Consider the following 25,701-nt stretch of genomic DNA (forward strand, 5'->3'; position numbering starts at 1 on the left):
TTTCTTTTTCAAATCCTTTATCCAGCTTCTCCCCAAATCCTTACTCTGCTTCGTTTAGAACAGGGTTGGCAGACTTTTTCTGTAAAGGCCATCTAGAAACTACTTTTGGCCTTGTGAGCCACCTGGTCTCCATTGCACCTAGTGGCATGAGAGCAGCCATATGCAGTATGTAAAGAAACAGGCGTGGCCGTGTCTCAATAAAACTTTATTTATAAAAGAAGGCAGCAGACCAGAGTTGGCCTGCAGGCTATAGTTTGTGGCCTCCTATTCTAGAATATTTATTTGGCTATTGGTTTCCTCATTCCCTTCGGGCCAGGAAAAAAAAAAATACAATGAACCCGGCTGAAGTTACATTTCTCTCTGAGCCAGAGGACAGAGGCTGGAGCTGGGAGCACTTTCTTCCCAATGCCGTGGCCACCAAGGCCAAGGCAGCCCTGGATGTGTGACTCAGGGCTGGCAGCTCAATGGCTGTCCTGGCCAAGGCCGACTTCAGACAGGACATTGGTCTAGATGCTCAAGCCTCGGGGTGCCCATTTCTCCTACTCAAATCTGCACTGGAAAAAAAATCTTCCCTTCTGATGTAATAGGAAGTAGGATTCTTTGCCTCTTCCAGCTGTCGTGTTCACAGGAGAGTCAATTTCTTGGACTTGGTGATATTTGCTTTAAGATATATAAATATAGTCCTTGACACAGATACATACTGTTTACAGGGTTGCTGTGGCAACCACATCCATGCTGAGGCCTGAGAAAATTGGGACAACTGGACTGGGTGGGAATACATGCTTGTGAAATCCCACCCCAAGGGGACCAAACAAGAAGACTATTTTTAAGCTAATGTGAGCGAGGCATTTCCTGATGGGCAACGTGGCTTTGCAAAGGGTCTCTGCCTGGATGACAGGAGGAACATTTCGGAACTTCTCTTCCTCCCACAGTTTTACAGAAGCTCCCGGAGGCCCTGGCCACACGTAAATCATGTCTGCAACCCGCGGCACCTGGTACCGTGTTAAAAAGCTGTTTGTGTAAATGCCATGACCGGGAGTGCAAAAGGTGTCTCTTCCCGGTTCCGTTTCAGTGGGCTCTTTTTCCAGAATCCAGCACTGTCTTTAATGTGACACACTGGAAGGGCTCTGGGTAGTCCCAGAGATTTCTCCGTTCAGCCCTGTGCCCGGATGAACAAGGGAGATGTCTCACTGCCTGGTATTTACGATCAGGTCATACAGACAGCGTTGCTTTCTAAAAAGACAGCACGTCCAAAGGACCAAGTGAAAGACAAAGACGTCATAAAATTAAAGTGGAGGAACTCCTTCTAGCTCAGGGTCTGTACAGACTGTCCTTTTAGATTTTTAAAATCGCGGGACGGCAAATACTCTACTGGTTTTCCTCGAAACACAGACACAGAGCGAGTTCTGCTTTACGGAAAACCTGGAGGTGGCTGAGTTCCGTCTGAGGGCATCCTTTGGTTTGCTCCATGGCCCTGCACCTCGCAGAACAGTCCCCTCTGCCTCAAGACGGCCTTTCCGCGATCCAGGTCAGCGCCTGTGAACAACGGAGTGGAGAGCCGAGCTGGCCCGCCTGGGACTACAACTGGATCGGGACTCACCTGGATTCCAGGACTGCCTGGGGCTGGGTGGCCTTTTACAGGCCACATTTCACGTCCCCTTACAACCTCCGACTTTTTTTTTTTTTTTTTAACATGAGTCACTAAAGGCTGTCCTTGACCAAATTCAGGGTTGTTTTTTTTAATTTTTATTTATTTCCGGGGGCGGGGGGGGGGGGGGCGGCGGGAGACGAACAAGGGGACAGAGGATCCGAACAGGCTCTGAGTTGACAGCAGCAAGCCCGACTCGGGGCTCGAACTCCTGAACCGTGAGAGTACGACTCAAGCCGAAATCAAGAGTCGGATGCTCAACCGACTCAGCCACCCAGGCGCCCCAACCTCTGACTTTTAGTATCAGCCATAAACTTGCTTCTAGGGACCTTCTGCCTCCCAGGACCAGAAATGCTCTCACCCTTGATGTTTGCCCAGGAAACTTTTGTGTTCTAGGCTTCATTTATTATTTTTTAAAACGGTTCCTACTAATCAGTCACCAGAGGCAGAAAACAGAGCCGGCAATAAAGGTGCTCGTGCCGTCAGAGCAAAGGAAGGCTATGCTAGCCGTTATTTCTAAAAGCTGCGGAGCCAGACGCAGGCAGGCAGGCAGCTGGGGGTGCGAAAGATGCCCTCAAACTAGACAGGCTGCTAGTAAGACTGATCCCCACGCGCTCACGAGAGCCTCACCTCGGTGGGGCCCCAGGTGGGGCTCTGAGCAAATGCCTGGCCTCTGACTTCCTCAAACACCGTAGGAGAGAACAAGGGAGGGGCGGATGTTTCCTCCTCTGCCAGAGACCGTCCACTGGACACGCGCCCTCGTTCGTTTATATACACTCCGCAGGCTCGCGGGCGAGGCTTTCCGTTAGGCAGAATGGAAGAAAGAAAACCCGACAGGCCTGAAGATTTGGGGAAAAAAACCCCACTGTTTTCCCCTACAAAGAGTTCGGGAGGGTCAGGAGACGCTCCTTCCATGCATGAGTTGCAAAGGGGAAGTGCCAAGGAAGAAATTTTGCAGATGGAACAGGTCACTCCTGGGGACAACCCAGCCTTTGAGAGACGGGAGTCCCCTCTCCTCTGCTTTCGGGGTTGACCCTGGAGGAGAAGCCAGAGACACAGAGAGGTAGCCAGGCTTCCGCGGTCAGTGGGGCCTGAACTACCTGTCTGCCTCACACACACTTGAAGTAGATGGCTTTCACACGTGTTTCACTACGGTGCCCTTTCTGAAAAGATTGCCCAGAAGCTGTGCCAAGCAGCTGATGCTTGCAAAAGTGGGGCTGATCTGGTTGGAAGAGGGATGGGGTGGAAACTTCTTCCTTTAACCGCCCCCCCTTCTCCTCCTCCGCTGGGCCAAACTGCTCCCCTGAATCCAGGTGCCTAATCTGCCCCCCGAGATTGGATGGTCCCTGACACCTGTCTGGCTCCGAGGTCTGCGGTGACATGCCCTCTCTCTTCCACCCTCCGAACCACCCAGCTTTCCACCGTTCTGCAGAGACTTCATATATGATAACGAAAATAAACCTCAGAGCTGGCATTTCGACGCGGCTGGGCACCTCACCTGGGAAAGTATTACCTCACGTCCAGGCTGAACAAACAGTGAGTTCTCACAGGCATGGGCTCTGTTTCCACACACACAGGCGCTGAGGGGTCTAGGGTGAGGGGACAGATGGTGACGATTTCCAGTACCATGGAGGCCCAAAGTCTACGGCTTCAGCAGAATTAAAAATTAACGTGAGAGTAAAACAGCTCACTTTTCACTTGAAAGGTGACAAAGTGAGTATTCTCAACGCAGGGGATGCCTCTTCTTTCACTGGGCGTGTTTCCTCCATCTTGTTTCTTGGGAAGGACATCCACACGTGCACGAACGTACTACGGTTGTTAGGTGAATCTCCCTAAAGCACACACCATGTTCTCCTGCCTGACTGGAATTCCCAGAGAGAGCAGAAAGCGCATTTTCCAAAGTGACACAGGTTTGCTGCATGTGTCAGTGAAGAAACTCTGATACGATGTCCAACCTCCGCGGGATGACCCGGCCTTGTGTTCTTTCAGAGGCTGTCCACCGAGATACGTTTGCTGAGCGCCCACTGATCCAGGCCCTGTGCTAGGTACTAGGGATCAGCAGACGATGAGGTAAAATAGACCCCTGCCCTCTTGAGCCTCCACTCAAGTGAGGGAGACAGAAAAGCAATCAGACAAAGTAGTAATAAATTGGGACGGGTTTCATAGAGGAATCAAATAGTTAAGTCAGGGCATACAGGTAGTTGGAGAACGGTTCTCTGAGGAGGTGACAGGTAAACGGAGACCTGAAGAATGAAGAACGGGCTGTGAGGAAGACATAGTAAGAGCTTCCTAGAAGTGGTATCAGCATGTGCAAAGGGCCTGAAGCAGCAGAGGGTTTGGAGAGTTTGGGGGTGGTTGGCGTGTGATGTGGGGCTAGCATTGGATGATACTGGAGAGGCCAGGGCCCCACTGTGCAGGGTCTGTGGACCTTAATATGAGTCTGGATGACGTTCTTCTTCTTCTTTTTAATGTTCATTTATTTTTGAGACAGAGAGAGACAGAGCATGAACAGGGGAGGGGCAGAGAGAGAGGGAGACACAGAATCTGAAACAGGCTCCAGGCTCCGAGCTGTCAGCACAGAGCCCGACGCGGGGCTCGACCTCACGGACCGCGAGATCATGACCTGGGCTGAAGTTGGATGCTTAACGGACTGAGCCACCCAGGTGCCCCTGAGTCTTCTAAGGGCAGAGGAGAGTTGGAGGGCAGGGAGCGGTAGGCATTATGCAGAGAAATGACCTGGTCCAGGTGAGAAATGGTGGCGGCCTGGACTAGATTAGTGGCAGCAGGGATGGAGACCAGAGGCTTGTGCTGGGAGAGCCAGCTCTCAGGTTCTGGTTGGATAGGTCATCCCCATACCACCCCCTCTAAGGCAAGGGCATCTCTGGGCCTGACAGCCAAGGACCAGTCATGAAGACCACAAGAGGTCCACGTGAAGAACCAGCCAGAGCCCTTAGATGGTGCCACTGCGTCCCACCCAGGGAAACTACTCACGGACTAGCTGCGACTGGACACAGCCCAAGCAGAGAGGAAGGGGAGGGGAGGGGAGGGGAGGGGAGGGGAGGGGAGGGGAGGGGAAGGGAGGGGAGGGGAGGGGAGGGGAGGGGAGGGGAGGGGAGGGGAGGGGAGGGAGCAGATTCTGATAATGCCTTACCATTTCAATGCTTCTCGCCTGTGATTACACAGAACCCCACAGGGAGGCAGAGCAGATGACACCCCAAGTGACAGGTGCTAAACAGGGCTCTCAGGAGGTAAGTGACTTGCCCTGGGAGTATACTCTGCTTGGGCCTGGGCCCCTGATCTCACTCCAGAGACTGTGCCCCTTCCCCAGGGAAGCCAGGGGAAGAAAGAAGGCCTGGGGTTCTCTGGGGTGTAGGACACGTTCATTCTCCACCGCTGCAGATATGAATTAGCACACATTTGGCAACTTAAAACAAGACAGACTTCTTATCTCACAGCTCTGTAGGGCTCGCCGGTTTCTCCGCTGTGGGTTTCACGGGGCCAAAATCCAGGTGTCGCCTGGCTGGGCCCTTATCTGGAGGTTCTGGGGGACAAGCTGCTTCCGGGCTTCCTCGGGTCGTTGGCAGAATTCAGTTCCCTGGGGCCGTAAGACTGAGGTCCTGCTTTCCTTGCCGACCCTAACCGGGGGCCTCTCGTGGCCCCTGCAGGTTCCCCACATTCCTTTTCAAACCGCCCCTCCATCTTCAAAACCAACCGTGGCCTGTCACGTCCTTCTCATGCTTCACATCTGACTCCTTCTCTTCCATCTCCCTGACCTCATTCCTCTGCCTCCAGCTGGAGAAAGATGGGGCCCAGCTGGATAACCCAGGAGCGCCCACAACCTTAATTACACCTGCAAAGTCCCCTGTGCCGTGTAGTTTATCGTAGTCACAGGTTCCAGGAATAAGGGTGTAGACATCTCCGGGGGCCATTCTGTCTACACAGCGGGCAACCTGGAAGTCCGGCCGCAGCCAGGTCTTTGGGGGCCATCTGAGGAAGCATGAGTGCCATCGTAGTTTTTAAAGCTTTACTCTGTGCACAGGGTTTGAAGACAGGGTCTCTGTCATAGCCACTGGTATAGCCACCTGAAGGGGAAAGATAAGGTCCCCTCAGCTGATAACGCCAGGGCCAGCCTTGCTTCTTTCCCAGCACACAGGCCAACTAGGGCCTTGCAGGATCCTTTCACTTAGTGCCATACTGTTTCAGCAGATGAGACCGACTGGGAGCCATTAATGAGAAAACTCTCTGGGTCTGTCACACCGAACTTTCGACAACCCACCTGCAAAGCCTTCCTGGGGCTACCGTGAGAGCTCCCAGGTGCTCCCCCGAACCCAGGCCAACCAGTCTCCCTGAGGCACGCCTCTGATCTCCCTGCACTCAGAAAGATGTAATGGTCTCCCGTCCCCTGCAGAATCAAGTCCAGCTCCACGGCCAGTGAACAAGTAGCCCCCGTCTTCACAGCTCGTCCTCCGTCCCTGACACTAGACATTCAACCATGTGGAAGACCGTCAGCATCCATCGGTCCCTCCTTCTCGGTTAGTCTGTCAAACCCCTCCAGCCCTGAGTGTCCAAATCCTACTTCTTCCTTCGGGCTCCAGCCAATTCTCCTTCTCCCCACAGAACACGGTCTCCTCAGCTGGAAATAGTCTCTGGAATGAAACACTCACGCACACTCACCTGAATCTCATTGTCCGCTCTGTACAAGTTATTCCTGTCCTGTAAGTCCACTGAAGGTAGCGATGTTTTATCTTTTTTTAAGTTTTGTTTTACTTATTTTGAGAGAGACAGAGGGGGGTGGGGGGGAGGGAGGGAGAGAGAGAGAGAGAGAGAGAGAGAGAGAATGAGTGGGGGAGGGACAGAGAAAGAGAATCCCAAGCAGGCTTCATGCTGTCAGTGCAGAGCCCAATGTGGGGCTCGATCCCATGAACATGAGATCATGACCTGATCCAAAATCCAGTTAGATGCTTAACTAACTGAGCCACCCAGGCGCCCCAGCAATCTTCTATCTTTTTATCAAGGTCTTACACGAAATAGACCTTCAAATGACTGAATTGCTCTTGGATTTATAGTCCTTTTAAATACGCTTCTGGTTAAGGGATAAAACAAGTTGTTTTTTTAAATTTTGTTTTAAATGTTTATTTATTTTTGAGAGAGAGAGAGAGAGACAGAGCATGAGCGAGGGAGGGGCAGAGAGAGAGGGAGACACAGAATGGGAAGCAGGCTCCAGGCCCCGAGCTGTCAGCACAGAGCCCGACGTGGGGCTCGAACTCACAGACCGTGAGATCGTGACCTGAGCCGAAGTTGGACGCTCAACCGACTGAGCCACCCAGGCGCCCCAAGTTGTGTTTTGATATTCTTGTTGCTTGCTTTTGTGTTGAGTATCCCCTGACGAGAAGTAGGTCTCTGCTTTCCTTAAATGTTTAAGGAAAGTGTATGCTCAACAGGCTGAATGTCCTACCGAGGCCCGCAGAGGTCCCAGAATCCCAGTCAGTTCTCGGCACTGGCGGCAACTCCACTGGTCACCCCACAGCCTAGCCCTTATCCCACAGCCCAGACTCTCCCAACACTGTTCCTCACCCAGCAGAGGGGAGGCTCTGTCCCAGTCACTGCAAAACACCGCAGATCCATCAGTCAGCCTGAACTGTACATGCTTCGTCACCGTCCCCAGGTTCGACACGTCTGTGCAGTTACCACCTGAACGAGACCGTCCGTGAGGGCAGGCCCTGACTCCAAAGAATCACTAGGGTTCAGTTCACGCCGCTGCACAATCCTGTGTACCTACATGGGCTCGGTGCCTTTTAGTTAGAGAGACTGCAGTATTTAAGCCCTAATGTTCTCTGGCAACATGACTTAAAGAGCTCCCATGAGATTATTCCTCCCTATGGAGAGGCCAGATGCTCTTTGTGGAACTGTCATATACGCATACGCGGGCTGAAACACAGCTCTGTCCGCCAGAGCGGGCCTAGCTCTCAGAATCTTTCTCCCCCCGCAAACCGAGCCAACATCTGGAAGACACATGGAGGATGATCATTCAATGAGTCCCCCTTCCACCTAATCAGGGAAAGGAGAAAAAGCAAGGATCACTCTCCCAGAATATTTCTCAGACTCCTGCACAATCTCCCCAAGCTAAGAACAATATTTTTCTTTCATTTTCATTTCAATCAAAGAATCACATGGTTCAGAAAAAATAATGACCCCCCTGCCACACACCTCCCTGGACCAAGTCCTGCTGTCCAGGGGCAACCACATGTTGCCACACGACCACGTGTTTCTTTTGATGATTAGTCAGATTTAGACATCTTCTTACTGAATTCTCACCATGATGGACAGGAACTTATCTCATACGATTGCCCCCTCTCCTCTTCCTTCCTAATTTTCACAGGCGGACAGGCAAATCATTACTCTTAGCTCCTCTGTTGCATGGCTTCTCAGACCCCAGCTGCCTTAGAGTCACCTGGTCAGCTTGTCAAAGCACGATTGTTGGGGCCTCCCCCATGAGTTTCTGATTCAGTGGGTCTGGGGTGGGGCCCAAGAATTTTCGTTTCTCACGAGATCCCCAAAGAGGCTGACATGGCTGGTTCAGCAACCATAGTTTAAGAGGTAGTACTCCGCTGATGACCTTTGTAATTTTAGGTCGTAAATAGCTAGCTCTCATTTCATCAAGTTTTGCACCATCTCTCGACTCTCCGATTTAAAAGATTAAGATGTTGAGAGAACTTCGATCGTCATTCTGTTCTGACCTCTGGGCAGTCAAATTTAATGACATTTACATTTTATACTGTAACTGAAAATCAATAAATAATGCTAATTTTATGGCTACATGATTATTCACATTAGAACCGAGACAAGTGTCATGATTACATACACTTTTCCATGGGTGCAAAGCTCACCTCTGCAACAGGCTCAACAGGTGCAAATGCTCAGCTTCCACTTCGGGGAGGATATTTCTAGTATCAAAGTCCTTCTCTTCCTTATACTCTTCTACCTGCTCAAAATCCCATGACATTTTATGTTTCAACCATGACACATTGACCAAATTTCTGTTTTTCTGAGAGTTTTCGATTGCTTTTATTTTTCTTATTTGCGAAGCAATTTATTTCATCTATACTGTATCTTAAGTTTTGCTACTTTCTGTTATTCTGTCTATCGCCGGCTTCATTCTCCCTGAAGTTCACTGATCCCCTGTTCTAATTTGGTCAATTAGTTTTTAAATTTGCTGTTACCCTTTTGTTTCGTTGGAGCGCATCTAGGGTTACTTCCTTGGAAGGGTTCCTAGGGAGATAAACTATCTGGTTCTTGCCCATCTGAAAAATCACTGTATTCCAACCTCATACTTTACTGTTAGGCTAAGTATAAAATTCCAGTTTCAAATCACTTTCTCTCAGCACTCTGAAGCCTTATTTCACCATATTCTGGCTTCTAATCTTGCCAGTCAGGAGTCTGATGGTCTGTTTAGCATGTATGATTCCAATAATGTTGTAAGTGGACATATATCCACCGCCCCCCCCCACCCCACCCCCCCACCCCCGCCAATCCTGAACTCTCTAGCCTGGCAGCATTTAGAAGTTTCCTCAAATCTTAGTAGCAGTGAATTGCAAATATCTTAGAAATATATCTAGGATATTTTTGGTTTATCCTGCTTGTAAGTTGGGGAGACCTTTAAATTAAAAAAAAATGTTTCCCTTTGACTCTGGGAAATTGTATTCTTTTGTCTCTCTTATAACTTTTAAAATTTTCTCTGTTTACCTTTTCTGGTATTCCTATTATTTGAATCTAGGACCTTTTAAATTGATAATTTAGCTCTCTCTTCTATTTGTCTTTTAGCTCTGCTTACTGGGGGATTTCTTTCCATTATCTTCTAATCCTACAAAATTTTTGCCTCTGCAACCATATAGTTAATTTTTAGGAAACTTTTCTTTTTTCTGTTTCTTCCCTTTAAAGAAAAAATTCCAACCATTTCCTAACGGACAGAATATATTCTGAAATCTCCTTGTGTTAATTACATACATTTTAAGGTGGTTTTTAAGGTTATATAATCTCTTCTATTCCCCGAACAACCTATTTCCTTCTAAGTCAGCTATTCTGTTGTTCATTTTGGTCTTTTTCTTCTTCTCAATGTACCACATCGCCCCCTCCAATCTCAGGTTTCATTGGTTGCCCATTTGTATTTAGGAATAAGGCCAAAGGGCTGATTAGACAATCCGGGGACGAATGGTAGGAGGCTTACATCGGAGCCCCTAAATGCCAGAAGAAGCAAGGCTTTCCTGTGGGGAGCCAGCCACACTATCTCAAGCAATTTGTTAAATTCTTTAGAGAAGAAAATGCCTGGTTGCATGCTACTCTGAATGTCTCAAGTACATGAGGACAAGGACAGAGGTGAAGAGTCAACTCTTCCACTTACTAAACTTCACTTAATACCTCCCTTCCCTGTTCAGTCCCACCTGTCACTCTGGCACCCTTCTGTAAACCACTGCCCTGGCCATGGCTGTAGCGTTCTGGATCCCTGGGTAGACGGGCACCCAGCCTCTCTATGTATGGTTCAAGGTTCACCCACCAACACTCTTTCATCTTCTTCCCTCACTGCAGAAAATTAACAGACTCTCTCATTGGCTGCTGCTCCTTCCCCCGCAGTGTTTTCCTCCCTGTCCCTATTTACTCGTATTTAATCATTGTATTGGGGTCTCAGGAACCGTGAACATACGTACTTGGTCAGCCATCTTGAACCAGAAGTGACCAAGAACAGCACTTTAATAAGCTGTCCCTGCATCATTGGCTTTGATTGGGCCGATTTACCGAGTCCCCAGCCTGCTCCGAGTGTTAATAACCAGCCACCTTCCAGGGTCCTTGTGTTTTGAAAGAAGTTCGTGTTTGAAATCAAAAGGAGAACCTGAAGTCAGAGTTGCCAGCAGGTCGTATGCGTATGTGTTGCGGGCGCTGGGCGCCCTGCTCACATCCCTGTACAACTGCTACCCGTCCCCCTGCTGACGGCAGTGTAGGCAGCTAACGGCTCCCCCCCGCCCCCGCCATTCTTCCACAGAGAACTGTCCAAAGCTGAAGAGAATCTCCTTCAAGAAGACCTACGCTCCGCTTCTACACCAGCCAGCCAGCCGATGGTTGACTAACAAGGGGTACAAAAGGCCAGCCCCTCCTGCCCTGAGAAGACAACCTGTTGGTGTAATTCGTGCTCCCGAGTTCCCCAGCTAAGGCTAGACTAGCTGAGGCCAGATCCTTGCTCCGTCCCTTCCACTTCCATCCCTTCCTTCAGTTTCTCCTAAGAACACAGCCTCATTAGACCATGTGCCCCCAAATGCCTGCCTCAGGCTCTGCTTCTAGGGAACCTGACCCAAGATCACGTGGGAGGTACTTTGGTAGAGAATTGGGATGCCTTGCTAAAAACCTCACTACTGAACTGAACATCTGGATGGACATCTCAAGCCTGACACTTCTCTGTGGCTCTGTTCACAGCTCTAATCTGCAAGGCATGGCTCACTGACGTGCTAGTTTTCCCCTAAGCTCAGAGCGGTCGGCGGGGGAGGAGGGCAGCGTGTGGTTCCACAGCTTTGCTCCCACCTGCACAGGAGTCTGGTTTCGCCAAGAAGCAGTTTTGCCTGACCTTCTCCCCACCAACGTCCTGGATCTGTGGTGATCTTGGATGTTGAGGGAAGATTTAAAACAGATTTGGGACCAGATTCCTTGCATATTTCCTGTATAGTAGACAGTGTTGCTCATCTCACGGATGGCTCAGGGCAGACGGGCCGCGCTGCAGTACAGAATCAGTTCACAGGCTCGCTCCTGCTTGTAGGGTCCGCACCCGACGTTGCTCTGAAGCTCTGTTCCACACGGCAGAATCTGATGAGTACCCAACGGGATGGGTGGCCCACCCACACTTGCAGTGCTTGGGCCATTCTGCGATGCTTGGGTTGAAAATTTCTAACTCAACCGCTGGTTCTACAAGATGATGTTCTTTTCTTGTTTTTTTTTTTAAATTCTTTAAAATTATTTTTGAGAGAGAGAGAGAGAGAGTGTGCACATGCGAGCAGGGGAGGGAGCAGAGAGAGAGGGTGACACAGGATCCGAAGCAGGCTCCAGGCTCCGAGCTGTCAGCACAGAGCCCGACGCGGGGCTCGAACTCATGAACCGCGAGATCGTGACCCGAGCCGAAGTCGGATGCTCAACCCACTGAGCCTCCGGCACCCCGACAAGACGATGCTCTTGCTTCTTCACGTCACTCATGCCCTCACCAACAAAACATTTAGCGAGCACCTACTGTGTGATCTGGGCTCTGGAAGCAGTCTAGGAACAAGTGTCAGGTTCAGGGGCCAAGGAACCAGTTCATGGCCTCGAAGGGATTATGAGGCATAGTCCCTCAATGCGTTTAAATCATGTGGCTGTTAGAAGGACCCCCAAGAAACATGCGTTCTATCATTTTGCAGATCAGGAAAGGGAGGCGCAGAGAGGGGGTGTGCCCTTGCCACAGTCCGCCAGGGCCACAACTTCCGCCACAGGCACCTGCCACCCCGGGCCCCGGTCCAGAGCTTCAAGGTTCTGACCTGATTCTTCTGGGCAATCTTCTGTCCCTTTTTCCAGCGGAGCACTGGTGTCAGAGGCGGCAGCTCCCTCTCCTCGTCTCCGGTCACATGCTCACCCAGGCTGTAGGCGGCTTCAAACACAATGGGACTGATGACGTCCTGAACTCTCCGCTGAAACAATAAACAAGCACGCGCGTTAACCGCTAATATTGGCCGACACGTGCAGAGCATTTCACAGTTTACAGAGGCCTTCCACACGGATGGCCTCACATGGTCCTCACAGCCACCCTTGTGAGGGAAGATTTTACTGCTCGCACCTTTTAGGTGAGGTAACTGGGACCAAAAGCAGGGAATGTCTCATCCAAGGTCACCTTGTGACCCAGTGGGGCCTTCCCCACTCTACTGTGCACAGTGCTAAATCGTCTTTCTCTTTAGCATATGGAATGCATTACCTTACTCGTCTTCCAAATATTCTTAGAAGCCAGCTGACGGGCGGGAGAGCGTCTGCGCCACTGCAGGCTAACCCTTTGCATCCGTGGCGTTTTGGTGACCAAAGGCCTTTTGTATTGACATAAATACGGCTCTTGTGCCGGGGCAGGAAATCCAATGATACTGGGGGGCCTAGGGTCTTCCCAGGGTTGGTTGTCAGTGGAGTCAGGATTGAAAGTCTTAACTTCTGGCCTTTGAAATCGAAGGGCTTGAAGACCCAAAGGAAGGACAGGTTGGTGGTCACAACAGGGAAGGGAAGGGAAGGGAAGGGAAGGGAAGGGAAGGGAAGGGAAGGGAAGGGAAGGGAAGGGAGCAAACATACAATGAACACCTACAAGATGCCTGGCACTGTGGCAGGTGCTCTAGACAGATGAGCAATGGGCCCAAGCCCTTTGAACTAGGCCCTCTCATCCTCCATCATACGGAAAAAAGGAAAAGGAAGATACAAGGATAAGTCCCTCAGGCCACAAGGCTGACAAGGATTTTTGAGTCACATCTGTTCAAGCCTGCAGTTCTTGGTCTTTTGGCACAAGGTGTCACCATCTCCGGGGGTCTCTGGGTTCCCGGAGAGGTAGGCAGTCCCCCATGAGGGCCAGCATGCGGGGAGCCAGCAGAGGAGAAGAGTGGCCCTGCCAGGGACTGAGAGAAGCTGGGCAGGTGGGCAGAAGCCAACCACGGGGCCGTCAGCAGAGCCAAGGATTCCCGCACACCACTGTCTGTGCGAAGTTTGGTGGAATTTCAAACAGATCGGAGCTGTGTTCGAAACAGCAGAAAGTTCTAAAGTTCCCAAGAAGTGCACAGCGAGGAGCCTGCTCCCACCCCTCCCTGATACCCAGAAGCCCTCTCCAGAGGCAGATACGCCAGTCAGTTTTTGCATATTCGTCCAGTCTAGGTGTATGCAGGCAAATCGGACCCTGTGGCATCCTGTGGTTTGTTTTCTGTGCTTCGCATGGGTCCTGGAGACGGTCCAGTCAGGATGAAGGGCTGTGGTGCCTCTTTTCTCATAGCACAGGGCGTGTTCTATGGATGCCCTTACTGACCAACGTGTGTCCTCAAATCTGCTTTAACAAGAGAATGGGCGATGGCCCATCCTTCTCCAAGATGGGGTCTACTAACCTCAGTCCCCTAGGAGGGGAATAGATAAAAGGGCTGTGACCAAACAAGTTGGAGGAGGGGAGGGGGAGATACCAGGTTAAGGAAAGTCAAAGAGGGTTTTTATTCTGCTTTGTTTCCTCCTGTCTTTGTTGCGACTGCCTCTGAAAAAGGGTAAGGTTGTCTGTGGAGCGGACACTCAGGGACACTGGAGGGCAGAGGAGAAACCTTACGCACACCCAGGAAAGGGGGTGGTACCCAAGCCAGGGCGGTGTGGGGCAGGGAGCCAGATGTGGCCACACCTGTGGCTGCTCACTGTGGAGCATGGGGACAGGGCACAGGGACACAGATGAATGACTCTGTGGGTGGGGGACCAGCAGACAATTTCTATTTGCGTTCAGAAAACACAGCCGGGAACAGATTCAATCGTTCAGCATACACAAAATATAGGACCTCTCCAGGAGCGTGATGGGGAAGACTTTTGGATAAACCGCTTCCAGCAAATTCCGTCCGACTTCAGATTTTACGAACAGATCTTTAATACGTGTCCTTTCCGGGAGCAAAACACACACCTGGGAACCAGATCTCTTCTGCCTTTGCTGACTCTGCTAAGCAGAATTTAAGGACTGTTGGAGGTGGGAGAATAATAGACGAGTGCCAACTGAATGGTTTTACAAATAAATGCTTTAGTGGTGTTTTTAAAGGTTGACTATCTTCAGGGTTTGGACTTAAATTCTTCATGTTGAAATAAGCTGGTTCCTATGCTTTTATTCTTGGGGGAAAGGTTGAATCCGGGGGTGGGGGAGACAGACATAACTCATCATTTCCTGGCTACCAAATGCATGTATTCCAGAGACTGGCCAAGATGTTATTTTACGTAACCTGCATAACACCTGAGCTTGGTAGATGATTGCTCCCATTTTATAGATGAGGCAACAGAGGCTCAGGAGCTCAAATAAACTGCGCTCCACCCCAAAGCTAGCAATTAGTGCTAGAGCCAGACTCATTCTTAGAACCAGAAGCAAAAGTGCTTTCCCTGAAGTTTATAAAATACTATTGAAAAGTTATCCCGGGGTGCCTGGGTGGCTCAGTCGGTTAAGCAGCCACCTTCGGCTCAGGTCATGATCTCACGGTCCGAGGGTTCGAGCCCCGCGTCGGGCTCTGTGCTGACAGCTCGGAGCCTGGAGCCTGCTTCCGATTCTGTGTCTCCCCCGCTCTCTGCCCCTCCCCCACTGGCACTCTATCTCTCTCTCTCGAAAATAAATAAAGATTAAAAAAAAAAAGTTATCCCAACTGCTTTAGGTTCGGACATCACCCTAAGAAGTCATCCGTTAAGAGCACACAGGGCAGGGGTGGGGGATGTTTCTCACACCAGGATGAGTGTGAACAAGCGGCAAGTAGGAAACGGGGGGGTCTACAAGCGAGTGCCGCTCCTCGCCGCGTGGCCCTTGAGCCTGGCTCACCGCGGGGGGAAACCTTACTCATGGTGTGGCTTATTCGGGGTGAGTAACGAAGTCCAACATCCAGATGCTCTGGCACTGATGCACAAACCTGTTTTAACTAAGACGTTTGGAAAACGGCTCTTTTTACATGTCCCGGTAGCTCTGGGCCGAAGGGAACAAAACCACACCGAGCCGTGGGTGGAGGCAGAGGAGGGTCCCGCATTTTGAATGGAGCCAACACCCGCCCCCCCCCAGAGGACCCCGGCCCTCCCACGCTGTGTTTGTTTTATCTGAGCTGCAAAGGAAAAGGAGCAGTAACACTTGGTGGTTTCCTTTTCATTTCTGAAAGCTTCCCGCAGATCAGCACTGCAATTAGCGAAGAATTCCTTAGGATAGAGGAGGCTTAGCCTTCTGGCACGGACTGTAATCGCTGAAATTTTACTGCTTTAAAAAAAAAAAAAACCAAACAAAACAAAAAAACCCACCACTACGAACTGAAGCTTCTAAAGTTGAACTTATTTGACAGGCCAAAAGGCCTAAGAATCTACCTCTTCACGTTGAAATTCTACAGGGGTCCCCTGATGCTTGAAAAGCTGAAGGAGCCCACATGGAGACCACACCCGGGCTGGCGGCAGAATCTGCGGTGGCTTTCGTTTTACAGGGGACTTACCATACGCTCAATTTGAAATTTATTGGGTGCTTACGAGATGCCAGGCAACGTTCTGGGCCCAAGGGAGACAGAGGTAAAAGACCTTTGGGGAAACAGGCAAAGCAATGACAAGCTAGTGTAACATGCACAAAACAGAAGAGCCTGTGGGGACACAAATGGGGGACATCTGATTCGGCCGGTGGGTTGGAAGGCTGCCCAGAGGAGATACCCTTGGCTCAGCTGTAAGACAGAACCACATCATCCAGAGAGCAAGCAGGAAGCATGGGTGGTCCGGCAGGGTGGAGGGGACATGGGTGTCCAATGGATCGCATCTGATTTCCAAAGGTGGGAAAGTCAGGCTTGTGGGCAGGAGTAGGGAGAGAAGAGGCTGAAGCAGAGACTGACTCTCAGGGGGCCTCACAGGTTGTGCTGACTTCATCCTGAGAGCTGGGAAGGACTGGGAAGAGGGTAAGATGAGGCTAGAGGCCGTGTTAGAGAAGAACCCCTCTGGTGTCTTGCATTGATAGGTGGGAGGCAGGGAGGCCAGGAAGGAGGCTGGAGGAAGCTGTGTTCTATAAAGATCCCTCCAGCTGTAGCACGGAAGAAGACCGATGGGGGTAGGCCTGGGTGTAAGCAGGATAGGAGGAGGCTGCCATTGGGCTTCGGAGGAGAGATCACGAAGGCCTGTGACAGGACACAGCAGTGGTGACAGAACAAAGGGGAGGGACGGGAAGGTGACTTGGGAGGAAGAGGAGATGGGACTGGGGACTGGCTATGGGGACGACGTCTCTTCCATCAAGAGTTACGGATGCCCTAGTGTTCAGCTTGCACGAGCGCACAGACACATATCGGTCAGCATCACGGTACCAGCGGGACAAGGGTGCGTTGAGCTTGGGCGTAGACATACTGGGCTTTACTACGGCACAGAAATCCCCTTCCTGTCTCCAGACTCGAACTCCACGAGGAATCTCCCCAAATATACTAATTTGGGCCTAAAACATGGTGCCTCCTTTTTCCTCCCCCAAAACTGTCCCCCTGCCCCAGTGTCCAGGGTCAGCCTTCCCTGGACAGACCCACACAGGCCCTTTGCCAATAAGATAGCCCACCCACCCATCTTTCCAGGGATGGGTTCTACTCTCCTTTGGACTAGGTCCTCTTCCTTCCTCAGCTCGCCTCACTTGTCAATACATTCTCCTGGGGCCCCTGGAGAGGGCCGTGGGGCCTCGCAAGGTCTGCTGACAAGAGGGAGTGAGGGCCTCAGAGCGAGATGCCTTCCTATGGACTCCCGTTCCTTCCTGGAGTGTCCCTCAGGCTTCTCCTTCTAACCCGTTACCTTGCTCTGAAAATGAAATACAAGTAACTCAGGTGGGAAATCCAGCAGGGGAAGCCCATGACGGGCAGGTGCCACCCACCCCCGGGGTTTCTACGAGAGAGGCGGTTCCCTGCCCTGTTACCCTGGGGCACAGAGGCAGCTGTCAGAGACCTCAAAGTCTCTGTCTCTTTTATTTGTAGAATGCTAGACTTTTCACGGGTGAGTGTAATTAGTATCAAATCACAAGACCCCACCGACCTGCCCAAAAGAGGACTACTGTCTGGGGGAACCCCCCCTCTCCCCAACCCAGGGTGATTCCATTCCACACCTCCCTGCTCCAAGACTGAAGTAAGCAGGCCCGGGGCACTGTGTACCCTCGACCTGCCTTGTGAATTAGAACCCTACTTAGCTGCTTTTCCCCAAGAAATGAAGGGTTTTCATCTTTCTTAGCTAACTCACAGCTGCAGGGGTCAGCTAAATGAAAACAGGAAGGGCTGGCCTCACTTTAAATGGGCAAATAACACAGAAGGTCAGCAACTAAGCCACTAGCATTAAGCCAGATAATTGGTTTCGGAAAAACCCTCTAAGTGTTTTTTAAAGAGGCCTTGGTATTTTTTCTTTTTCCAAACATGTGATTTTTTTTTTTTTTTTTTTTTGGTCCCTTTCCTATATCCTTTCTCCCTATTTCTGCCTATGCTCAGCTCTACTTCTGCCCGTGACAGCCTCGCAGGCAGGGCCAGGAATGAGAAAGCCCCAAAAGTGGAATGCTTTTTATGTCCTTGATCATAATGATTAAAATGGCAGTTAAATGTTATAACAGTTTAAAATTCTCATTAGCTTGAAGATTCTTTCCTATTAATTTTTAAAAAATTTTTTTAGTTTATGTATTTATTGTGAGAGAGAGAGAACACAAGCGGGGAGGGGCAGAGAGAGGGACAGAGAGAATCCCAAGCAGGCTCACCACTCCATCTCACCACCATGAGATCATGATCTGAGCTGAAAACCAAGAGTCAGATGCTTAACCAACTGAGCCACCCGGGTGCCCGCTTGAAGATTCTTTTAAAAGCAAGGTGAGGATTTCACATTTCTCATAATAATAGAGTAACACTGCAGATCTACCCTCAATACAGGTAACAACTAGAAAAGCTGGATGGATCACTCACACACACACACACACACACACCTGTTTAAAGGTACTAGGGAACTATGAAGAGAGGCAGGACTTCAGAGTCTAGGGTCCCAACAAGAAGGCAAGGACAGTGAGGGGACCCCTTACGCTGTGTACAGATCTGGAGGCAGCGGGGGATGGGAAGCAAGGAAAGTGAATGTGAAGTGGTGGCCAAGAGGCCGAGTTTCTGAGCTGAGTTGTATGAGTCTGTGAAGATAAAACCTGAAAGCCAAGCACTACTAAGGCCGCCTGGACTTGAGGGCCAAGACCCCAAAGAGAAGGGAAGCACACCGAGGCTGATATTGGACACCATATTTACTCCCAAGGCACTGGCTGAGCCCACAGCTCTATGGGGCTATGAGAGGCGGAATCCAAGCAGAAGACAGTGGTGAAGGCAAGAGAGGGTATACTCAACTGTGCACTAGACAAAGCAGAAGACCAGGGATCCAGAATATAAGTCAACAGAAAATATCCAAACTGAAGCATGGAGAGGAAAACGGATAGAATATTCAGAAAGGTAAGAGGCCACAATGAAGGAATAACATTTATAATGATACACTAATTTCTATAATTATATAAAAACCTAACACAATGCCAAGCACACTGTAGTTGAGCAATAAGTGCTTTTTTATTTTAATTTGAGAGAGAGAGAACATGAGCAGAGGAGGGGCAGAGGGAGAGAGAGAATCTTAAGCAAGCTCCATGCTTAGCGTGGAGCCCGACATAGGGCTCAATCCTCCAACCCTGAGATCGTGACCTGAGCTGAAATCAAGAGTCAGATGCTCAACCAACTGAGCCACCTCCTGGGAGGTGGAGCATCCCCTTTATTTGTGGCTACTATTTTTTTTAATGTTTTATCTATTTTTGAGAGAGAGCTTGCAAGCAGGGGAGGGGCAGAGAGAGAGGGGGGACAGAGGATCAGAAGCAGGCTCTGCGCTGACACTGGTGAGCCCCACACGGGGCTCAAACTCATGAACTGTGAGATCATGACCTGAGTCAAAGTTGGATGCTCAACCAACTGAGTCACCCAGGCACGCCTGTGGCTACTATTTTTATCATGATTTTTAAATGGCAACTTCAAAAAAAGATTTTTAAAAAACCCGCTCTATTACAAAATGAATTCTTATTATGAACTCCACATGTAGCCAGAACCGATTTCCCATTTTATGAGAGAATAAACTGAGGCCAAGTGTTTCACTTAGAGTCCTATACATTTAAAAACAAACAAACAAAAATTTAAATTAAAGCTGAAGGAAAAAGTTCCAGAAAAAAAATTTAAACAAAACTTTATGAAAAGCACAAGCGACTACAAGAATCTCATGAGACGAGATTCACCCTGGGAAGAGACAAAGCTTTATCTTTGGGCGAGTACAGTTTATAAACACAGACTAGACAGAGTTCTGAAAAACAGCTGAATTCAACGAACTCCAATAATGCTGTCACAAGAGAAGGAAATAAGTGGTGAGCAAATCAGTACGTCTTATTTCTGAAAGTTTCTCAATGAGATTAGAGATTTGAATTCTGACCACGTATTAGTTTATATATAATATCTTATGGAAACAACGTTATTAGTCTGGGATGTAGGATTCTCTGAAGCATCTGTGCTCAGGAAGCCAAAAATGACTCTGCAATGGACATATCTGCATACATTATCTATGAAAAGCACATAACCTGCTGATGCTTTTTCCTTGTCAAAGATAAAACAACGTCTAGCTGGATATCTGGAAATGGTTTGCTCTTGTGTTTGAGAGTTTCTGTATGGGTGTGTGTGTGGCGGGGGGAGGGTGCTGCTTATCGAGCTGATTTGTATGTTCTGTGATTGTCATTTCTTCTCTGCATACATTCCAAAATATGCTAGTGGGGGATTAGAACGTTAGACAATTTGGAAATAATCTTTTAAGAGCGTGTCACATCCTTGTGTAACATTCTTTGCCAAGAGACATGTTAATTACATCATAGATAATTACACACATCATTTGGCAGCTAAATGAAAACAGATGAAATTGGCCCAGCATAGAGATTATCCAGCCTATGTGTCCTCCAGGGGCAACCAAATTTTGGCCTCTAATCTACTGCCCTGCCCTTCTTCTCTTAATTCTCTCTTCCCATCTCCTATCCCCAAGCTCCCATAGTGGCTTGTAAAGGTATTTGTAGGTGACTAAGAAACACAAAAGAAAATGCTAAAAACGTAAACCATGAAAGAAAAACGAGCATAGCTGACCCAGGAAGGTTTTTTTTTTCTTGAGGAGGGTGCAAGTGAGCGAGGGGCAGAGAGAGAGAGAGAGAGAGAGAGAGAGAAGTGGGGTTCACCTGAAGCAGGGCTCCAGCTCACCCAGGGTGGGGCTTGAACTCACAAACCATGAGATCATGACCTGAGCCAAAGTCAGATGCTTAACGACTGAGCCACCCAGGCACCCAAGGTTTTCCTGCTCCACCACCCTTCTCCCACATCATCTCAGCCATCAGTCCTGTAGCCACTTGGTGTGTCGGCCTCAGTCATCATATCAGGAGAGACGCTCTGGGGTCACCAGAGTGAAAAGTGGCCTTTGTGCTGCCACTCGGTGGTCTCTTCCTGTTAGGTGAAGGACGTGGGGACGTGGTTCCCACGTCTGCAATGCCCTTTTCCCCACCGGACAGGATTCCATCCTTCGAGGCCCAGCTCAAGGCTGCTCCTTCTATGAGACTTTCCTTGACGATGCCAGCCCTCTGGCCATGGCCCCCCAGAAACCCAGTGTCCTCATGACCCAGTCTGGCACTTGATTATTTTCTGTCTTCTCCTACTGTCTTTCCTTGACTTTAAGGACTCTCCCTCGCCTCCAATTTAAAGTTTCTGAAGCTGGGATGCGTCTTAGCATTGAATAACACATTTTATCATAAGAATGTTTCCCCTCCTCAACTCCTGCCTGAACAGCTGTCATTACGTTGCTAGCAATGTCGGGAGTGAGGAAATAGGGGTGCTCAGAGTTCTGGGGTGAGCTAACTCACGGTTGGTAAGTATGACTGTGGGAAGGATGTCAGCTCTGCCTTGAGTTTGCAGTGTCTCTTGGACAGCACCGAGCATGCTCTTGTCTGACAAGGTAGCAGGTGGCAGCCACGGCCAGGACATGGCACTCAGGGATCCTCCAGGGCCAGGGATGACAGGTGTGTATGGCAGAGAGGCGGAAGGGTGCGTGGACATTGTGGTTGACCCTCCTGCGGCACGTCAGCCGTTTGCCTTCGGCCAACACTTGGTTGCCGTGGGCCAGTGCCAGGCACCTTCTTAGGCGTAGGGAAGCAGAGAGGAGGCAGGCAGGAGGGTGTGAGCGAGCGGCCATGATGCAGAGGGGAAGGTGCCCGCTCAGGAACTGTGGGAATCTGATGAAAAGGAATTGCTTTGGGCCCAGAGTCGGGCGTGAGTGGGGGTACCAAGAGTTCTTGGAGACGAGGTGACTTTGGAGGAAAAACTAGAAGTTCAGCAGGCTGATGGAGGAATGGGAAAGAGGTCTTTCATGGCAGCTGGGGGAGATGGTTTGGAGGTCTCATAGACTACCTCATGCCTGAGGAACGGAGGCATCAGACAAGGTGGAGAGCAAGGACACTGACATAAGATGTCCCAGGTCTGAGGGAGTCCCAGATCCATCTCCTGCAGACTGTGCGACATTGGTTACTTCATCTCTCTGAACCTGCTTTTCACAGAATGTAAAATGGGGTGACACAGTCCACCTGGCAGGACTGTTGCAAAGACTGGACACCATACATGTCGAGCACCATGGAGAGCTCCTGGCACTCAGGAAAAGCCGGTGGCACCTGCATTACCATCATCACCATCATCTCACTGCTACCACCATGGGCACCACCTGAGAAGGGGCAAGAACACAGGGTGAGGGGCAGGGAGGGGCTGCAGACAGGGAGGGGAAAGCGGGCTAGAACCAGGCGGCGGGACCTGAGAACCAGGTGAAGGCCTTTCATTCAATTCTGTAGGCAATGGGGACTGTCACGAATTTTTTAAGCCAGCCTTAGGATAAGAACCGCGGAGGTGACACAAACGACTGACCGTCGATGGAAAGGGAGGACAGGACCTTTGCGGGGCTGGAGCACCCATCCCCCAGCTGCATAAGCTCGCAGCTACTTCTTACAGAGAAATGTCCTTGGTTGAATGGGAGCCACGTCATAAAATGGGCTTTATGCCCTCCACTCCTCCTCACTGGCAATGAGGGACTGCCACGGGGGTAGAAAAGGGGATGCTCCCTTGATTTAAGGTGAGACAATTCTGTGTGCACCTGATGCCCCAGAGCTCCTCTGCGGGATCAGGCTGAGGCTGGCCTCCAGCTGGGATGCTCGAACCAAGCCTTGCTTAGCTTCCTCCCCTGTCCCCTCCTGCTCTCCTCCTTGTCCTTTCCTGAGAGCCCCTCAACAAATCCTGTGCAAGTGAATTCCTATCTCAAACTCTGCCTGCTGGGAAGCTGATCTCACATAGCAACCCAGTGTTACAAAAAGTTGAGGCAGCAGACATCTGTATATACACACACGGTACATAAAATACGGACTTAGACATAGGGAGACAGAGTCCCTGCTTGCCCACCACCCTACCCTCACCCCCTTGGCATACCCAAGGGGAATCCCTATGCCCCCTGGGAAACCTTCATGAAAGAGATGAAAAGCCAAGAGGTGAAGAGACTCAGCGAGATCACAGGACCAGCACCCCTCCTTCCTCCGCACCCCTGGATTCTGTGAAGGAGTGAATGCAGCAGGGTCTGGGGGGGCGGTTTGCTCTGGCCAGGGAAGCCTTTGAACGTGGTGAGGAGGAACGCCTCTGCAGCTCCGTGGATACTGTGGCTCCCAGCCTCTGACCGGGAGGGAAACGCGGCAGACAAGGCAGCATCCTAAGAGCTGCGAATGGTCTCAAAAGTGACCCAGTCGAGCCCTCCAAGCTCCCAGAAGGTGCTGCTCCACAGGTGGCAAATTCCCCCCCATTCGGACTCCAGCCCGCCCGCCCAGTGCTGCGTGAGTGACGCAGTCACTCGCCCTCATGCCCGTCTCGCCTGCCAAACTGGCGGATTGAAATAGCACAAGGGGCAGAAATCAGACTCCCAGGGCAGCTCATCCCACATCAGCTTCGACCTCTATTTCAGTGATTATAGTGACTCCAGGCTGCAGCAGGCTCTGGCTCCTAGCAGCTCACATCCACAACCTTCTTCAGAGGATGGCCTCTGGCTGATGGGAGCCATCTCCTCCAGAGATGCCTGCCAGGTGATGCTCTGTGACAGGCAGAGTTCCAAGGTGACCCCCGATGACTCATGCTCTTGTATAACCCTCCCTCCACCCCTTGAGTCTAGGAAGGACTGTAAATATGACATACGTCACTCCCGCGATAATGTTACATTATATGGCACTGGGCAAAAGGATTTTGCAGATGGAAGTAAGGTCTCACATCCGTTGAATTTCAGTTGATCAACAGGGACATTATCTGGGTGGGCCTACTCAGGCGAATCCTTTATAGGTGGGCTTAGGCGTTCTCTGAGCTAAGAGACTGGACTCGGGAGACACTCTTCCTGCCAATCTTGAAGAAGCAAGCCACCATGGTTCTAAGCTGCAAAGAAACGACAAAGCCTACCACCGACCACGTGGGCCTGGAAAGACACCAAGCCTCAGACAAGACCTAAGACCTGGCTGACAACCCGGATTACAGCTTTGAGGTCCTGTGGAAGGGGACCCAGGTCGGCCGTGCCCGGGCTCCTGACCCGCGGAAACTATGAGATGGTAAATGTGGGTTGTTTCAAGCTTCTGGATCTGTAAGTTTTTATGTATCATAGAAAACTAAACTGTGCCCCATTCCCCCGGCTGGCCTGCTGGCCTCTGCATGCATGAGCTCTGTGCTGTGATTCATTCTCCTGGGCTCCCTCGCAGAACTAGGCTGAGGCTCAACTTCTCCAGAGGCCACACCCTCAACCCAACTTTTCCCTACCCCGTTCTGTCTCCCTCACTTCTGAGAGCCCTCCCCGAGTCAATCTGGCAGAAGCCCTCACCCCAGATTCTGCTCCTGGGGAAGCGGATGTGAGATCCCACACAGTGAGTACCACACCGAATTGGTTGGTTGAAATATCCTTAAAGAGAAGAGAGGAGCCAGGGAGGGTAACCCAGAGCTCACGGCTGACTAAAACACAAGCAGATCCAGAACAGTGCCATGAGTGGGGGGTTCCACATGGGCTACAGCGTTGACCGTTACATGCGCCACAACTTTCACCTCGGAGTTGTACTGTGCCCTTCTTTTATTTATTCTCAAAAACAACAGAACACTCCATGAAGGAGTCTTGGGGTTCAGGGGGTGGGTGAAAGATACAGCCCCAGGCCTCCTCAAGGCAAACCTTTTCTTTCCTTTCTTTCTTAGAGCTGCTCACAAAGCACCTTGGTCTCTAGTGCACATGACACCGAGTTTTACAAAGCACAGAGTGGCAAGAAAGGGACAAAATTAATAAAAGAACTGGGGCTTGGAGTAGCTATAAAATTAACCCTGAAGGGGCGCCTGGGTGGCTCAGCCGGTTAAGCGTCCGACTTCAGCTCGGGTCATGATCTCACAGTTCGTGAGTTCAAGTCCCGCGTCGGGCTCTGTGCTGACAGCTCGGAGCCTGGAGCCTGCTTCGGATTCTGTGTCTCCCTCTCTCTCTGCCCCTCCCCTGCTTATGCTCTGTCTCTCTCTGTCTCAAAAATAAATAAAAACATTAAAAAAAAATTTTAAATTAACCCTGAAGAGGTAGGATGCACATCATGTAACCTGTAGAACTGTTTGCCTTCCTACTTGTGACCAAAATTGCATCTTAACCCAGAGATTCTCAACCTAGATGAGAATTTAGGGGTCTGTGAACTTGGATGGAAAGGAAAAAATTACATCTTCATTTTTATTAACTTCTCGCTGAAATTTAGCATTTCCTTTCATTGTAAATGTAGGCAGCAAACCACTGAAGTATTAGAAAGACTTATGACTCTGTCATCGATAGAAATCTGAGATATTTTCATGTTAAACTACAGTTACAGAGTCCTTGAAATATTTTTATACTCACTAATACTTCAAATAATGTCAGACTGCATTCTTTACTGCATTAAAAAAAAAGGCAGGTATAAGACTATATCATAAATGGGGGTTTCCTTTTTAACACTTTGATAGCTGAATTTCAGTCTAAATCTACAGCGTTTAAAAAGTTCTATGTATTTGGGGCACCTAAGTGGCTCAGTTGGTTAGACATCCAACTCCTGATTTCAGCTCAGGTCATGATCTCATGGTTTGTGAGTTTGAGCCTCGCGTCGGGCTCCGTACTGACAGTGTGGAGTGTGCTTGGGATTCTCCCTCCCTCTATTTCTCTCCCTTCCCTGCTCTCTTCCTCTCTCAAAATAAATAAAA

At 50.1% G+C, this 25,701-nt stretch overlaps 1 protein-coding gene across 1 annotated transcript in view; it reads right to left on the reverse strand.

Annotated features, from left to right (window-relative positions):
• Positions 1-25,701, reverse strand: part of ITGA9 (integrin subunit alpha 9) — a 342,670-nt gene that overhangs the window by 155,264 nt on the left and 161,705 nt on the right. Inside the window, 1 exon segment of the mRNA XM_042903314.1 lies at positions 12,196-12,345. Coding sequence (XP_042759248.1) covers positions 12,196-12,345 — 150 coding nt within the window.

This window comes from Panthera leo, chromosome C2 (genome assembly GCF_018350215.1).
Source record: "Panthera leo isolate Ple1 chromosome C2, P.leo_Ple1_pat1.1, whole genome shotgun sequence".
NCBI classification, from domain to species: Eukaryota; Metazoa; Chordata; class Mammalia; order Carnivora; family Felidae; genus Panthera; species Panthera leo.